General features: G+C 36.1%; 1 protein-coding gene across 2 annotated transcripts in view; it reads right to left on the bottom strand.

The window, feature by feature from the left end:
- Nucleotides 1-18,592, bottom strand: part of LOC125668607 (uncharacterized) — a 48,118-nt gene that overhangs the window by 11,421 nt on the left and 18,105 nt on the right. The window contains exons 6-14 of one of the 2 annotated variants that reach the window (XM_056164318.1): nucleotides 16,818-16,942; nucleotides 16,651-16,709; nucleotides 15,206-15,278; nucleotides 13,854-13,938; nucleotides 13,694-13,769; nucleotides 13,144-13,215; nucleotides 5,609-5,635; nucleotides 3,997-4,140; nucleotides 2,675-2,844 (exon numbers count right to left, since the gene is read on the bottom strand). In XM_056164318.1, the coding sequence (XP_056020293.1) occupies nucleotides 2,675-2,844; nucleotides 3,997-4,140; nucleotides 5,609-5,635; nucleotides 13,144-13,215; nucleotides 13,694-13,769; nucleotides 13,854-13,938; nucleotides 15,206-15,278; nucleotides 16,651-16,709; nucleotides 16,818-16,942 (831 nt within the window). The remainder of the gene's footprint in view (nucleotides 1-2,674; nucleotides 2,845-3,996; nucleotides 4,141-5,608; nucleotides 5,636-13,143; nucleotides 13,216-13,693; nucleotides 13,770-13,853; nucleotides 13,939-15,205; nucleotides 15,279-16,650; nucleotides 16,710-16,817; nucleotides 16,943-18,592) is intronic. The other variant, XM_056164319.1, reaches the window with a different exon arrangement.

Genomic DNA, 18,592 nt, shown 5'->3' with positions numbered 1-18,592 from the left:
GCTGTCCTGAATTTCCTCTGTACATAAGGAGTTGGGCTGCATGGATCATACAGTGAAAATGCATTCAATGTTTGTTCTCTTTTAAAAAACTCTTCTCTACTCCTAAATATTTAGTATAACAAACTGGGTGCATATTGAACGTTGAAGCCTCCATTAAAATATTGTGATTCGCTATAGTGATAACAGGGACCATTACATTTAATGGACTTTTAAATTAATTTATCTCCTTGTATTACATGGTAAGGGAAATTCCATTATAAATTATTTGATAGTAACCGTCATTCTGATCTACAAAAACCAAACAAAAAAAAAATCATTTTGTTATAATGTGTTCCATAGTATCTGATTTTGTTGTGGAATTTAGGCTACTATGTAATGCACATTACAGCATTATCTACTTATATGAAATGGTGAAGATAACAGTGATCAATCTCATGACTCCAATATCTGAAGTTGAAATAAAAAATATGCTACAGCTCCTCATTGACGATATCTTCATGATCTTTGGTGATCAGGTCTTCCAACAGTCTGTTGGAATTCCCATGGGCACGAATTGTGCTCCTTTGTTAGCTGACCTGTTTTTATATTCATATGAAGCAGAATTTATTCAAAAACTTCTACGTGAGAAGAAAAAATCTCTCGCTGTGACCTTCAATTCGACTTTTAGATATATCGATGACGTTTTGTCTATTAACAATGATAGCTTTCATTCATATGTCCATTTGATATATCCCTGTGAGCTCGAAATAAAGGACACCACAGAGTCGTCCACTTCTGCTTCATACTTAAGATATTTTATTGAAAGTAGACATTAACGGCAAACTGACAACGCAACTGTATGACAAACGGGATGATTTCAGCTTCTCCATCGTCAACTTCCCATATTTGTGTAGCAATATTCCATTATCACCTGCATATGGTGTTTATATATCCCAACTGATTCAATATGCAAGAGCTTGTTCTTGGTATAGTCAGTTTTTAAATCGAGGTAAGCTACTAACAAACAAGTTGATGGTACAGGGATTTCAACAGTCTCAATTGAAGTCAGCATTTCGCAAATTCTATGGTCGTTATAATGATCTAGTTCGTCAATACAACCTCACATTGGATCAAATGCTGTCTGACGTGTTTCATACCGATTGTTAAGCCGTTCTTGGCACACTGATTTTGACTGCAGATAACTCCATTTACCTGATCAGGATATAGGGCTCACGGCAGGTGTGACCGGTCAACAGGAAAAGCTTACTCCTCCTAGGCACCTGATCCCACCTCTGGTGTGTCCAGGGGTCCGTGTTTGCCCAACTATCTATTTTGTATTGCTTGTAGGAGTTATGAGATTGATCACTGTTCGTTATCTTCACCTTGCATATGGAATACCAAATTAAGAGTTGGGCAAACACGGACCCCTGTACATACCAGAGGTTGAATCAGGTGTCTAGAAGGAATAAGCATCCCCTGTCGACCGGTCACACCCACTGTGAGCCCAAAATCAGTGTGTAAAGATTTATAAGTGAAAATGTAAGAAATTTACTTATTTCAGGGAAAGTTGTAAGGTATACATACTTAAGAGACTTTAACATTTCTAAGATCTACAGGAAGTCATGAATTGTTGCTAGGCTGACTATTTTCAGAACAAAAACTAATTTTGCAATACTGCATACATAAAACCACAAAACATCTGAATTTTTCTTTCATTTATCAGATATGATTTGATGAAGGTTAAAAGATCTGCAAGCAACAAATATTTGTGAATATTAATAATAAAGTACATACACATATATAAGATAAATGGTCCCGGCCAAGGTGAAATAGAATTTTGCTTTTAAACTGTTTTGTCATACTGATGCAAATTCAATATCTTGAAAAAGCTAAATATCTGAAATACTAACTTTTTGTATTTAATCTGTTTGGGTTTTTTTTAATATCAAATTTCAAAATTTCCATTTTATCAATTCAACCTCGACAATCTAACAAGATCAACCATTTTGTATGAAAATCTATCATGCCACATAATCAATTTATATGCATTAGTGAATAGTCAGGCGATTCTTAGAAAACATTGTCTACTAAACATTTTCATTGGTTAAAAATCAAGGAAGAAATTAGTCATCACATGGTGTATTTCTACTAAAGCTTTGCTAGGAATTAGTCATTTTGTGGTGATTTTAGGGAATATGCTAATTACTAATGATCTACTTTTAAAAATTTATACAGTAAAAAGTCAGTAAATATTAGCCCCCTTCGCGATACGATACATATTGCAATACTTATGCCATGATTCAATACTTTCAATACAATACAATTTACTGAAGAAACCAACAATAACATTGAAGAAAAAATCAATTATCAAGATTCAAAATCATAATTTTAAAAGCAAAACTGCCAAATGGTGAGATGCCTGTTTGCTGTAGTTTAAACTGATATAGTTTATTATTATTTTCGTCAACCTCAAGGCAAACAGTTTGAACATTATTTGACGCTATTTTGTCCCTCATGCAGGTAGAAATAATATGTACTGGCCGAGACTGAAGTATTTTACTGAACCCGTTAAACGTATTGAACCGAAAATCGAGGCAATGAATCGAATATTGAATTGAGCGTTTATATTGAACAGTATCAATATTTCGGTGAATCGTTTCAGCCCTAGTAAATATAGAGCAAGAATCCAGTAAACCTTTGAAATAGATGTGACTTCATAGCTGCCTTTGATTTGATTATCAGATTTCATTCCTTTTTTAAACTGCTCCGTCACATCGTAGAAGAATGCCGCGTCCTTCATGTGGTCGTAGGGTTCGCCCTGTTTTTTGTTTTTGGTGGTGGGAAACGACATGTACTGACTTTCACCTACAACAAGATAAAGATTAAAAATAGAAATAGCATATACATGAAACTATTTCTTTGATTATCTCAATAATTTACTAATTTTCTAGTCATTCTCAAATTTTTACTTAAAGGTCATAGTATAACCAAGATTTTGGACTCATCAAATGAAGTAGGGTTTGTCTGTGTTTACATGGGATTTTCTGTTATTTGATCAAACAACAATGTAAATTGGTCATTCATTTAATACATGAAATGTACTAATTAAAAAGATGCTTTTGAGGGATTTCAGTTTTGGGGTAATGTTTTTCTATTGAATTTTCAAGTAAAGATGTGTGAATAATTCAAAATTAAAAGAAGTTTTATTGGAAAATTGTGTGGTAAATATGGGAATTTAGCAATATTAATATACATTTACAAATAGTTTTACAAAATTCTACAATGAATTTTTTTATCCTATGTCCTTAATTCTGTACTCACAATTAAGGTAGTTCCACCTTCATGTGACTTATCATTATTAATGGTTGAAAGTGGAAAAACTGTATTAATTTCCACTCAATATAGTTTAATTTAATTAATAACCAAAGAAAATGTGTATGTTGCCACCTTTTTAAGATGTCAGACATACAAGAACAGAAGTATAGGTCAACATCAGAAAATCAAACATTATATAGTAAAACAGAATAAAAATAGATAAAAACTTGTCAAAATGACAAAATTTTAATGTCAACAGTTTAGAAGAACTGCATATTTGTAAATATGTATAAATTAATTGTGGATATTAGGGAAAACATTGTATAATAGACATTACAATGGAGGAAATACCAGCACAGGAGTTATTGCCCTTGACAACATTTTTAAAATTATAAATAAATTATTATCTATGGAAAATATGAACTATTCACTATCAATAGTTCACCATATTTCTTATTTTATCCAGTAAATGAATATTTCTGTGAAAGACATATTTCTATCTTGCGCAGTTATGACTTGGATAAAGATTTTTGCAAAAATCTATGACATCATACGAGGATCAATCTATTTTAAATGCATTTTTTATGTAAAGTTAAGAGATGCTATATAGGTAATCTGCAAATTTTTGTATATATACTAGGTAAGAAAGTCATTGTAATAAAAAAAAGTTATGAATCAGTGATCACTAATTAATGGTCTTACCAACTGTGGTGAATTTACTCCTGGTGATGGGGTCCGAGTCTACCAGAGACTGAAGTCTCTCCCGCTTAATGGATAAATCCATTAGATCCACCTCTTTTTGTAGGCCAGAAATTAAATCACTGGTGTCAATTTCATCTTCATCATCTGGAATTAATAATAAATCAATTAAATCTACACCAGCTATATCTAATACAATAGAAATACTGCACGTATTTACATTCATCTGAAAAACAGTTACAATTCCAAACAATTTATTATATCTAGATCTGTATTGTTGATTTGTACTTTAGAAATGATGTTTGCGAGTATCTGATAGATATATTGTGAGAAAATGGCCACAAAAACAGAGTAACATAATATACGGAAAACTAGATTTTCGTGACCTCCATCGTCATGCATCGACCACAGAAATCTCGGGGAAAAGCCTTGGAAATAAACATCATATGACTGCATGGTTGTAGTTTTATACACAAATTGTGAGTACGTGTGTTTCCTTGTAATTTGAGTATAATATATATATATATATATATATATATATATATATATATAAAGCACAAACAAACAATTATAACACCCAACCTTACGTTTACCCCTAGGATCTAAACGATACATGTGAAAATCAATTAATTAATATATAAAGCACTAAATAATCACAACTAGGTAACAGTACCTAGTTGTGATTATTTAGTGTTTTATATATTAATTAATTGATTTTCACATGTATCGTTTAGATCCTAGGGGTAAACGTAAGGTTGGGTGTTATAATTGTTTGTTTGTGCTTTATATTAAATATTCTATACAATTGCATCGAGAGATCCACTCTCCTTATAAAATATCTTAAACACTGAATGACACAGCGACTGTGTGGGATTGCATCAGTGTGTATAAGTAGCGCTTTAGGAGCATAACAAAGCTTCCTTTTTAGGGAAGTCATTGTGGCCGAGTGGACTTACGCACTGGTTTGACAATCTTGCTAGGCGGTGGGTGCCGTACGTCGCTGGTTCGACCCTGGGCTGGGGCGAAAATTTTCAGTACCTAGTTGTGATTATTTAGTGCTTTATATATATATATATATATATATATATATATATATAATATAAACATTATTGTGTGAAGTTAAAGGAAATATGCAAACAAAATTTTGCATAAAACAGCTACCACTACATTGTACAGTAACATGCAGATCTATCCCCTGTATATAATCAGATCATTCTACAGTACATAAAATATGACAAAGACTAGCACAGGTTGATCGATCCAAGTTTAGACTTCAGTTAACAGTCCTTTTCGTACTTGAACAATAGGCATCATATTACATTCTATCTTATTTTCTTATTTTTCACACCTTTTGGTACTTGTTACCCACCTGAAAACTGGAAGAACACATTTTGTGCTTGAAATAATGATGCCACATATTAGGAAATTACAAAGCTTCAACAAACCCAAAATCCAAAAACAAAATAAATAAAACCATGGCAAATAAATATCAAGGAGCCGATGGCATCATGCAAAAGTATAATATGTTAGGAAGTAAATAAGCATTATATGATCAGAGAATACATGGATGTCATTAATAAATCAGCAGGGGGCATCAGTGAATTAGGACACCTACCTGTTGGCAAGAATCCGCGCGGAATAACTAAATAAGTAAAACAATGATGCAGTTCTTACTGAAAGGTTCAGGTACAGTTAAAATGAGACACTAATCATTCCACACACATGTCAAATCCATTCAACTGGGCGTGCATGTAGGCTTCAGCATTCAGCTGTACACAGGCGTAATTCCGTAGGTTGGGAAATATTTATGTAAGGTACTGTTAGATTTTCAATACCCCACCTGAACTGTACTGAATTGACAATTTAATATTCACACCAAAGTGGACAATAGACATACCTTTTCTTTGAAATATCATGAATAAAAATTTTTGAATAAAATCATCTCAAATGAAACATCAAATTTTCCAGTTTCGCATCACCTTGTGTCAATTATAATGTACTGCTGATAAATTCAAATAGAAGAATGATCCTGGACAGTTCAACACATAACAGATCAATATATTGATTATTTGTTACGTTTAATGGAACATCATTACTTTTACAAGCTGTGGCAATCAGTGTCAATTGCAATTCGGATGGGTAACCTTTGCCATAATACAGCCTGTTAATGCAATTCGGATGGGTAACCTTTGCCATAATACAGCCTGTTAATGCAATTCGGATGGGTAACCTTTGCCATAATACAGCCTGTTAATGCAATTCGGATGGGTAACCTTTGCCATAATACAGCCTGTTAATGCAATTCGGATGGGTAACCTTTGCCATAATACAGCCTGTTAATGCAATTCAGACGGGAAACCTTTACGATAATACAGCCTGTCAAAACCTTGCTGATCTGTTTAAGAGTTCATAATCTAATGGTGTGATACTGGATTTCTCTGTCACTTTTTAAATGATGTAGGATTAAATTAATAGCATTCATTTGTTGACTGGGGATGAGGGCAACAATGTTTTGTCAGACCCAAGGCTCAAACTGGTGTCTTGTGACTGTCAAAGGTTCCTGTAATTTAGTGCAAGGACCCAGTAAAACACAGTGATGCAGAAAACCTTAATAACTTACAACAGTAACCTTAACACTCTGAAAGTATTGAACTCTGAAATTACTCGTCTAATGAGATGTGACATCAGTTAATCAATGCTGAACTCGATGTTGACTAAAAAGTCTATCATCACCTGATGCATGATTGTACAATCATTTCTCCCTGCATTTTATTCCTAAAATTACTTGTGTTGAATTTTTATGATATTAATTATTACGCATTTGCCATATATGCTTTAACTAAATCTTTAATGTGTCTAAATATGTGCATTATTGATATGTTGATGAAATTATTAACACCAGTATGCTTTGCCATACTCTGAATTATTTTCTTTGTGTTTGAGTATGCACAAATATCAAAGCAACGACATTTCAAAATTTTATTTCAGAAAAAAAAATGTCATATCACTCCCAATGTCGGAATGACTAAATTGATGCAATATTTCAGATATTTACAGGCAGATCAATGTTTATACTGACATCATTTTGCCCTAATTATCAGCAACTAATACTGCCATGCGAACAATCAGAATATCTCTTATACTCCTGCATTACACAGAGTACACTGTGATTTATAACTAATTACCACAACACATGGACCCTGCCCCTACTATTACAGAACTCTATCCACTAATTACAACACCTGACAGCTGTCATTACAATCTGACTAAAGTACAGACCTATATATATAATAATATAGGTCTGTACTTTAGTCACATTGCTGTCACTACTATTACAGAACTCTATCCACAAATTACCACAACACCTGGACCCTGTCACTGCTATTACAGGACTCTCTATCCACTAATTACCACAACACCTGGACCCTGCTGATACTATTACAGAACTCTCTATCCACTAATTACCACAACACCTGGACCCTGTCACTACTATTACAGGACTCTCTATCCACTAATTACCACAACACCTGGACCCTGCTGATACTATTACAGGACTCTCTATCCACTAATTACCACAACACCTGGACCCTGCTGATACTATTACAGGACTCTCTATCCACTAATTACCACAACACCTGGACCCTGTCACTACCATTACAGAACTCTTTATACACTAATTGCCACAACACCTGGACCCTGTCACTGCTATTACAGAACTCTTTATACACTAATTGCCACAACACCTGGACCCTGTCACTACTATTACAGAACTCTCTATTCACAAATTACCACAACACCTGGACATTGTCACTGCTATTACAGAACTCTATCCACAAATTACCACAACACCTGGACCCTGTCACTGCTATTACAGGACTCTCTATCCACTAATTACCACAACACCTGGACCCTGTCACTGCTATTACAGGACTCTCTATCCACTAATTACCTCAACACCTGGACCCTGTCACTACTATTACAGAACTCTATCCACTAATTACCACAACACCTGGACCCTGTCACTCCTATTACAGAACTCTCTATCCACTAATTACCACAACACCTGGACACTGTCACTACTAATACAGGACTCTTATCCACTAATTACCACAACACCTGGACCCTGTCACTACTATTACAGAACTCTCTATCCACAAATTACCACAACACCTGGACCCTGTCACTACTATTACAGAACTCTCTATTCACTAATTACCTCAACACCTGGACCCTGTCACTGCTATTACAGAACTCTCTATCCACTAATTACCACAACACCTGGACCCTGTCACTACTATTACAGAACTCTATCCACAAATTACTACAACACCTGGACCCTGTCACTACTATTACAAGACTCTATCCACTAATTACCACAACACCTGGACCCTGTCACTCCTATTACAGAACTCTCTATCCACTAATTACCACAACACCTGGACCCTGTCACTGCTATTGCAGAACTCTCTATCCACAAATTACCACAACACCTGGACCCTGTCACTACTATTACAGGACTCTTTATACACTAATTACCACAACACCTGGACCCTGTCACTACTATTACAGAACTCTATCTACTAATTACCACAACACCTGGACCCTGTCACTACTATTACAGAACTCTTTATACACTAATTACCACAACACCTGGACCCTGTCACTGCTATTACAGAACTCTCTATCCACTAATTACCACAACACCTGGACCCTGTCACTGCTATTACAGGACTATCTATCCACTAATTACCACAACACCTGGACCCTGTCACTACTATTACAGAACTCTATCCACTAATTACCACAACACCTGGACCCTGTCACTACTATTACAGAACTCTATCCACTAATTACCACCACACCTGGACCCTGTCACTACTATTACAGAACTCTCTATTCACAAATTACCACAACACCTGGACCCTGTCACTACCATTACAGGGCTATTTTGACTGTGCTTAATGACTAAATGATACATATATACCATTATTACAGTAACTTGATCTGACGAGTTGGATCATGTCGAGGTGACAGGCGTGATTATTCAGATCACATACGACGCTGAGTTTGATCTGATGATCCGCGCCTTTCAACAAGACGTGATCCAACTCTTCGGATCAAGTTACTGTAATAATGATTAGTCTATCATATACCGGGTACTGCCTTATATATTTTAATCCAGTTTTAATTATAAGATAATGAATGTAACACAGACATACAGTGAAATTATACTTTGTTTGATGTGGTCGAGATGTTGCGTTGATGCATTGTGACGTCATCAGTTTCAGAGGATACTGATACGGAATCAGAAAACCATAGTGTGGTGATCCGGAAAATCAGATCACACTCTGTGAAATCAACAGTATCACAATTGATGGCTATGCAATAAAAAATAGGTTTAGGAAATTTGTGAAATAGTTTGTACAGTATTTATTACTGCTAACACCAGGTATAACTGGTGAATTTTCCCTGAGAAGCTTGATTCTTGCATTCTGATCCAAAGATGGATCTTCATATCTATCTAATTCATTGTAATGACATGATCATGATAAGATTACCCATCCATCCACCCCAGAAAAAATAAACATAAAAAAATTTGTTTATTTAAGGTAATTCAACCCCTCCAGAATGATAGGTTCAATCTTATATTTGATTGTTGATTCTTCAAATAATATATCTTAGAAACAAATAAAAATGATAAAATAAGTATGTTGCGGTATTGATAATTTTTTTTTTTATCAATTATCACACATATACTTGTTATCAATGTCAGAAAATTGCAATTTTCTATAAACAGCATTATCAAAATTTCACAAAAACTGGTTAAAACGATATAATAGTATTCATAACAATTTCATGAAAGTGTTTCTTTAAAAATTATACAAAATGTTTGTGAAAAATAAAGGAAATCTATCGCATAATGGACTTGGTAAATAATGTAATGAAAACAGAGTTATTGCCCTTGGATTCAAAATTTTGAACCATATCATTGGTTATTCATATATAACTCAGATGTTTGAAATATTTTATGGTTAATAAGATTTTTTACAATAGCTATTTAAACAAGAGGTCAAGGGGCCTTATAGGTCACCTGAGTATCATGTAACAACCTTCCAATGTTTGAATTAGGTTTGTGTTTAAATATAAGAATTTTACTTTTGGATGGAAGAAACATTGAATAGCTATGTGGTCAGCCCCGCCTTTGCACCAGAACCCCTGACCCAGGGGCCATAAATTTCAGTTTTGAAAGAAGCATCCTTGATCATCATTATCATACTATTAGTTTGTCTACTTAATACCCAGCAGCAGAGGAGAAGATTTTCAAAGAAATAAAATGCATTTTCACTATATGATCAATAGGACCCCACCCTAATACCAGAACCCCTGACCCAGGGGCCATGAATTTCACAATTTTGAAAGAGGCATCCTTGCTCATCATAACCATGCTATTGGTTTGTCTACTTAATACCCAAGGACAGAGAAGAAGATTTTCAAAGAAATAATGCATTTTCACTGTATGACTTATAGAGCCCCACCCTAGCACCAGAACCCCTGATCCAGGGGCCATGAATTTCACAATTTTTAACAAGAGGTACTGTGAGCAATGCTCACTAAGAATACCCCCTGCTTACCCCAATCTCCCAAAGGATGTTGGTAATAGGTATAAACTACCTCTTTTCTGAGTGTTGCTACTTCGATGTCCAGTGCACTTGACCTTTGACCTTTTGACCCCAAAATCGATAGGGAACATCTTCATCCCATGGGTAGTCCATATGTTTGATATGGTGACTGTAGGTGGAAAGGATAACGCTTTAGAGCCCGGAAACCATATTGCTACTTCAATGTCCAGTGTGCTTGACCTTTGACCTTTTGACCTCAAAATCGATAGGGAACATCTTCATCCTATGGGTAGTCCATATGTATGATATGGTGACTGTAGGTGGAAAGGATAACACTTTAGAGCCCGGAAACCATATTGCTACTTCGATGTCCAGTGTGCTTGACCTTTGACCTTTTGACCCCAAAATCGATAGGGAACATCTTCATCCCATGGGTAGTCCATATATATGATATGGTGACGGTAGGTGGAAAGCATAATGCTTTAGAGCCCGGAAACCATTGCGTCTACAGACGGACGGACGGACAGACGGACAACCCGATTCCAGTATACCCTCCCACAACTTGTTGCGGGGGGTATAAAGAGGCATCCTTGATCATCATTACCATGCTATTAGTTTGTCTACTTAATACCCAGAGACAGAGAAGATTTTCAAAGAATTTCTACATTTTCACTATATGACCAATAGAGCCCCACCCTAACACAAGAACCCCTGCCCCAGGGGCCATGAATTTCACAATTTTGGTAGAGGGCTCAATGCTCATTATAATTATGCCCACAGTTTGGCTTCTTGATGTCCAGGAGTAAAGAAGAAGATTTTTTAAAATTACACTCATTTTGATGGTTTTTGCCCCACCCCTCAGGCCCCAGGGGGGCAGGGACCACGAATTTCACAATTTTTGTTCCCCTCCACCCACAGATGCTATATGCCAAAATTGGTTGAAATTGGTTCAGGGGTTTCAGAGAAGAAGCTGAAAATGTTCAAATGTTAACGCACGACGACGGACAAAAACAGATAGCAATAGGTCACCTGAATGAATTCAGGTGACCTAAAAAAACTCAAACAAAATTTATGTTCATGTCATGCATAAATCTTATTAAATCATTGACTTTGTGAAATCTTATGACGTCACAGGAGGGTGGAACTACATTAAGATGTATTTCTATTAGGGCTGAAATAGGCTATGCAGCAATGCCGGATGCTCAATCCCATTCACTTATTAGTGAATAAAATATTCCTCAAATTAAAGTTCTCCAGATTGAATTACACATTACGTCTTCAAATATATAAACTGTGTAAAACTTGTTAATAGCAGTCACAAGTATCAACGGGCTACTGATCAAGTGGATCAACTGATTACAATGAGGATACAGTTAAAACAATTAAAAAGGAGATGCTTGTAATAAATGACTTTAACCGATGAGGATAACATAATACAGAAATAATAAATAGATAAGACAAATCATGCTTATAATGAAACTATTAATCTAGTTATTTTTGTTACCGACAATCTACAGAAACGTAGCAGATTAATGGAGACCACAGAGGGCATGGTGAAGTTGTAACTGCTTCAGTTTTTAGAGGAGCTTGTCACCAGAGACAGAAATCATATTATTCAATGACAGAGCAACATTTTAGTGCATTGGAAAATAAAATTAGTTGTTCTTGGCACTTTGTTACCATCATTTACAGTATTCCATAACAAATACATACACCTAATTGGTTTATTTTAATATGTCATTTTATTGTGAATTTTTACACCATTTCAAATCAAAACTATTTTATCGACATTTGATGTGATTATTATATTCCTTGTAGAGGTGGAAAATGAATATCTACTCTACATCAGCAAATATAGCCCATTCAGCTGTTCTTGTTGAGGATTTAACAGCACCTACAGTTCAGAGATTTTTTTAGGGTCTGTAGAGGGCCGAAATTCGGCCCCATTTCCAATGCTGAAAAGCAGGTGTTGTTCCCGAAATGATGATTCAAAATTCCCAAATGATGGCTGTTTTGATGAGAATATGCCATGTGGGGTCATCCAACATCAGTGTCACTCTGTTGCCAAAAATTTGTGACAGTTCTTTCTCTGACAAAGACCGGAAATTAAAGCTTGTTTAAGCCAGCCACATTGATGATAAATTTTAAAATATGAAATGGTTAACTTTTTGCTTGTTTTTCTTATTTTTTGTATGGAACAAATTTCCCAATATAATCAAATATCGCTATTTTTCCCAAACTTGATGGCCCTGGCCCCTGGATTCAAGGGTTAAAAAAATCCCTGCTACTTCAGACTTTGAATGAGTTTGAACCAATCGATTTTTCAAGATGTTAAAAATAACTGATTCCAGTTTTGTTTACTACAAAATTGAACTAAATGACAGCATAACACACCATATAAAATTATGAATTAAATAAAGACAGCAACAAATCTTCTTTTAAAGAATACATATCCCTGCAGCACCATAAAGAGACAATACATATCCCTGCAGCACCATAAAGAGACTATCCATCAGAAAAAGAAACCTACTGTCATTGCCTTTGTCATTTTCATACAGAGCTGATCTCGCTGCAGACAGGCGATGGTCCAGATATTCTTTTTCTGTGACAAAAAGAAAAATCAAATTCATAAAAATCAATCCCTGTCTAGAAGCAGTCATACAGTATTGGACATGACAAAAATTCGAGCTACTGTTGGTTGTGGGACATACCTTTGGACATGACAAAAATTAGAGCTACTGACAATATGTGACACTTTTAGACAGACATTTGTTACTATTACAAATACATGTATAGTATGTGTATAAATTTGATTATATGTCAAAGTGTGTTACAATAAGTAAGTTACATGTATGTATATAAGATTTCATTATATGTCTATAAGTGTGTTACAATAATTAAGTTACATGTATGTATATAAGATTTCATTATATGTATTAAGTGTGTTACAATAAGTAAGTTACATGTATGTATATAAGATTTGATTATATGTATAAGTGTGTTACAATAATTAAGTTACTATTACATGTAGGTGTACAAGTTTCAATTACATATATAAGTATGTTACTATCATAAGGTACCTATCATGAGTTTCTCCTTCTTCAGTCTTTCATTCTCCATAATCAATGTATCTATCAACTGATTCTGTTTTTCATTCTGGAAATAAAATAAAACTTTTAAAACTTTTAAGGATTTCCAGGCCAGATAAAGCTGATAAATACAGTGTGACTATTTGCTGACCATGCACTTGAGTTGAATCATTTCGTGCTTCATCCTCATCACTATCGACACCTGCTGCTGGTAAACCTCGGTCGTTTTCTCTTTCCTGTAGCGAATAAAAGGAAGATTTTAAAAAAGACTCCTCTAAACCGGAGCACATTTACAATGCACTGAAATGGATGCAAATGGGTTCTCTCTACACCACAGACGTAGTTTAAGATGGAGAGAATGAATCCACAGAAATGTCTTAATATTGGTGTGAAGGGAGACAACACAGGAAAATTCTCAGATGATCATTGATGTAAGCTGATTTTATTGCAGTGTGTCCGTTAATTAGGATATTCCTCGGATTGATATTCCTCTGAAGTAAAACATGAATTAAACTGCATAATATAACTAACATCAAATAACATTTCAGTGTTTCTAACTTAAATGTGTCTTCTCCATTAATCATTGTATTTGAAAAGAAACCCTGCCAGGGTAATATTATTAGTTATGTAGACACTTACATATAGAGGGATAATGCAGAAATATCATATTGGGCGATCGAGGTGTAAGCCGAGCCCAATATGTTTTTTCCCCCCTAAGGACCCCAATATATTTCCATATTACCCTTCTAAGTGTCTACATAACGAATTTATCCTGTCGATGATTTTACGTATGTACATGTATATCAATCAAAGGTATATTAACATTATTCCTTCTTGATGCTTTCCTAAATTTACATGTACAGCTGTCATAATAAATGACTGCAATGTAGTATTCTTGAAATACTTTATCAAACGTACAAAAATGAAAAAGTGGCTGCAATATTTAAACCATCAACAACAGGATAAAAACAAGTTTTTCAACAAACTGAAAATTCAAAAACGAATTCTCTTGTTTTCGTATACCTACGACGTCATAATATGCACTGACTCCGGTGACAGGGTATACGTATTCTCATGATGTCATATAGTACACAGAGCATGTGGTCAGTAAACCACGTGGAAGGAGCATATTGAAAATATCAGCATTATAGTAATTTAAGAGGCATGATGTTGTTGTATGTTGTATTAATCTCAACCAATGAAATTCCAAGATTTTTATCAGAGGCAGGATAAACATGTATATCACAGTCCCGTCAATTATTGCCATAAAACGTTGATAATTCAGACTTGAGAACAGTGGGGGGGGGGGGGGGGGGGGGGGGGGTGTATAATTTATGGAGTGTTGTAGAGTCACCCGTTTCGTGATTTGGGACAAAATAGCCTGTTTGCGGGTTTTCATTTGTACCTGGTCAAAGAATTGTGGTGTACTTTATGGTAGCTAAATAAGCAATTTTTTTTCGAATCAATGCTGTTTAGTATAACATTTGTAACATTGGTACTTACCATTTGTTAAACTGCTGCTCCAATTCAAAGACCTCCAAGCCTGGGATCTTAAGAGTGGACAGCAGGGTGTGTCCTGTTGGACAAGGAAAAGAATAATCAAGAAATTCTCTCCTCTAGCTTTAGATCTGATGGACATGTTATATAAATGTGTCTACAGATTTTGTTACGCTTATGATGCTTGCAAGAAAAGTGCACGAGAAATGTTTCTGTTGACAATCCAGACTTACCAGAGAAGGCCGGGAGACAGGACATGTTTCTATTAATTGACAATCCAGACTTACCAGAGAAGGCTGGGAGACAGGACATGTTTCTATTAATTGACAATCCAGACTTACCAGAGAAGGCTGGGAGACAGGACATGTTTCTGTTAATTGACAATCCAGACTTACCAGAGAAGGCTGGGAGACAGGACATGTTTCTATTAATTGACAATCCAGACTTACCAGAGAAGGCTGGGAGACAGGACATGTTTCTGTTGACAATCCAGACTTACCAGAGAAGGCTGGGAGACAGGACATGTTTCTATTAATTGACAATCCAGACTTACCAGAGAAGGCCGGGAGACAGGACATGTTTCTGTTGACAATCCAGACTTACCAGAGAAGGCTGGGAGACAGGACATGTTTCTATTAATTGACAATCCAGACTTACCAGAGAAGGCCGGGAGACAGGACATGTTTCTGTTGACAATCCAGACTTACCAGAGAAGGCTGGGAGACAGGACATGTTTCTATTAATTGACAATCCAGACTTACCAGAGAAGGCTGGGAGACAGGACATGTTTCTATTAATTGACAATCCAGACTTACCAGAGAAGGCTGGGAGACAGGACATGTTTCTATTAATTGACAATCCAGACTTACCAGAGAAGGCTGGGAGACAGGACATGTTTCTATTAATTGACAATCCAGACTTACCAGAGAAGGCCGGGAGACAGGACATGTTTCTGTTGACAATCCAGACTTACCAGAGAAGGCTGGGAGACAGGACATGTTTCTATTAATTGACAATCCAGACTTACCAGAGAAGGCTGGGAGACAGGACATGTTTCTATTAATTGACAATCCAGACTTACCAGAGAAGGCCGGGAGACAGGACATGTTTCTATTAATTGACAATCCAGACTTACCAGAGAAGGCTGGGAGACAGGACATGTTTCTGTTGACAATCCAGACTTACCAGAGAAGGCTGGGAGACAGGACATGTTTCTGTTGACAATCCAGACTTACCAGAGAAGGCTGGGAGACAGGACATGTTTCTATTAATTGACAATCCAGACTTACCAGAGAAGGCTGGGAGACAGGACATGTTTCTATTAATTGACAATTCAGACTTACCAGAGAAGGCTGGGAGACAGGACATGTTTCTATTAATTGACAATCCAGACTTACCAGAGAAGGCTGGGAGACAGGACATGTTTCTATTAATTGACAATCCAGACTTACCAGAGAAGGCTGGGAGATAGGACATGAGGGTACAGTTTGTGAACTGTTCTGCCAACTCACTGAAAAATAACAAAAGAACCTGTATGTGAATATTTTCAAACATATTTCATTGTATTTTGATAAACACAGTAAAACATACTTATAACAAACATGTTTATAAGGAATACCTCCATCGGCTGTTTAGGACAATATCATCAGAAAAACCAAACTTTTGGAAAAATTCTACAGCACCATTGTCTGCATGAACAACGATAGCATCATAATGCCCCACAACCTCGGGTTCCAGGATTTGCTGAAATAAACATCATTATCAATACCCGACTCCCCATGCAAACAAATTCTATAATTACAATTCTATGACATATTCATACAAATCATGTAATATGAAAAACAACACTAATATTAATCAAAACCAGTACCTATTTTTCTCATCTTTGCTATAAATAAAACATTAAATGACCATTGTTTCAATCATCTACGATTTCATCCCCACCCTCCTAAACAGAGGTCAATTTCTACCCCACCCTCCTAAACAGAGGTCAATTTCTACCCCATCCTCCTAAACAGAGGTCAATTTCTACCCCATCCTCCTAAACAGAGGTCAATTTCTACCCAATCCTCCTAAACAGAGGTCAATTTCTACCCCATCCTCCTAAACAGAGGTCAATTTCTACCCCATCCTCCTAAACAGAGGTCAATTTCTACCCCATCCTCCATCCTCCTAAACAGAGGTCAATTTCTACCCCATCCTCCATCCTCCTAAACAGAGGTCAATTTCTACCCCATCCTCCAGGCTCCTAAACAGAGGTCAATTTCTACCCCATCCTCCAGGCTCCTAAACAGAGGTCAATTTCTACCCCATCCTCCAGGCTCCTAAACAGAGGTCAATTTCTACCCCATCCTCCTAAACAGAGGTCAATTTCTACCCCATCCTCCAGGCTCCTAAACAGAGGTCAATTTCTACCCCATCCTCCAGGCTCCTAAACAGAGGTCAATTTCTACCCCATCCTCCAGGCTCCTAAACAGAGGTCAATTTCTACCCCATCCTCCAGGCTCCTAAACAGAGGTCAATTTCTACCCCATCCTCCTAAACAGAGGTCAATTTCTACCCCATCCTCCTAAACAGAGGTCAATTTCTACCCCATCCTCCAGGCTCCTAAACAGAGGTCAATTTCTACCCCATCCTCCAGGCTCCTAAACAGAGGTCAATTTCTACCCCATCCTCCTAAACAGAGGTCAATTTCTACCCCATCCTCCTAAACAGATGTCAATTTCATCCCCATCCTCCTAAACAGAGGTCAATTTCTATTTTATTTGTAATAAGAATGTTACTACTTAATTAAGAAATGAATTTCAGTTTTGAAAATACATGAGAGCATGAACTGCAACGCTTCATGCTGGCATACTTCCTGCGGCGCATTATTGCTTCATGAAAAGTATGCTGTTGGAAGCATCGCAGTTCATACCCTCATGTATTTTCAAATGTGAAATTTATTTTTTATATTGATATTGTACTTTCCTTTCTGTCGGGATTTGCAGTCGCTAAAATAGGCTTACTATATTTAGCAAGACTGCACATTGTTCATAACTGCATCACCATGGTGATCACATTCATGAGGAAATGGCTATCAGTTGGTGAAGATATCAAAGGCAAAAACATTGGAAAAGTAAATATAAGCTTATGAATTGGAATAGATTTATATTCACAAACGTTTTGTCTAAATTAATCCTTTACAAGTTCAATATCTATAAAACCGTTGCTAGCCATTCTTATTGAGTCCGGAAGTTCCTACCCTATCTCAATGACGTAGTGTAGAGTGAGACAATTGACGTGGTTTGTGACGATGTATCGAAATATACTCACATAGGAACTAATGCTTACATTACAAAGAGACCTGGATTGTACAGAAAGTTATTTGGATCATAAAAATCTCTTTTCATT

This window comes from Ostrea edulis, chromosome 4 (assembly GCF_947568905.1).
Source record: "Ostrea edulis chromosome 4, xbOstEdul1.1, whole genome shotgun sequence".
Taxonomy (NCBI): domain Eukaryota; kingdom Metazoa; phylum Mollusca; class Bivalvia; order Ostreida; family Ostreidae; genus Ostrea; species Ostrea edulis.
Note: the sequence above shows the minus strand (reverse complement) of the source record. Positions and strands in the feature narration are given on the sequence as shown.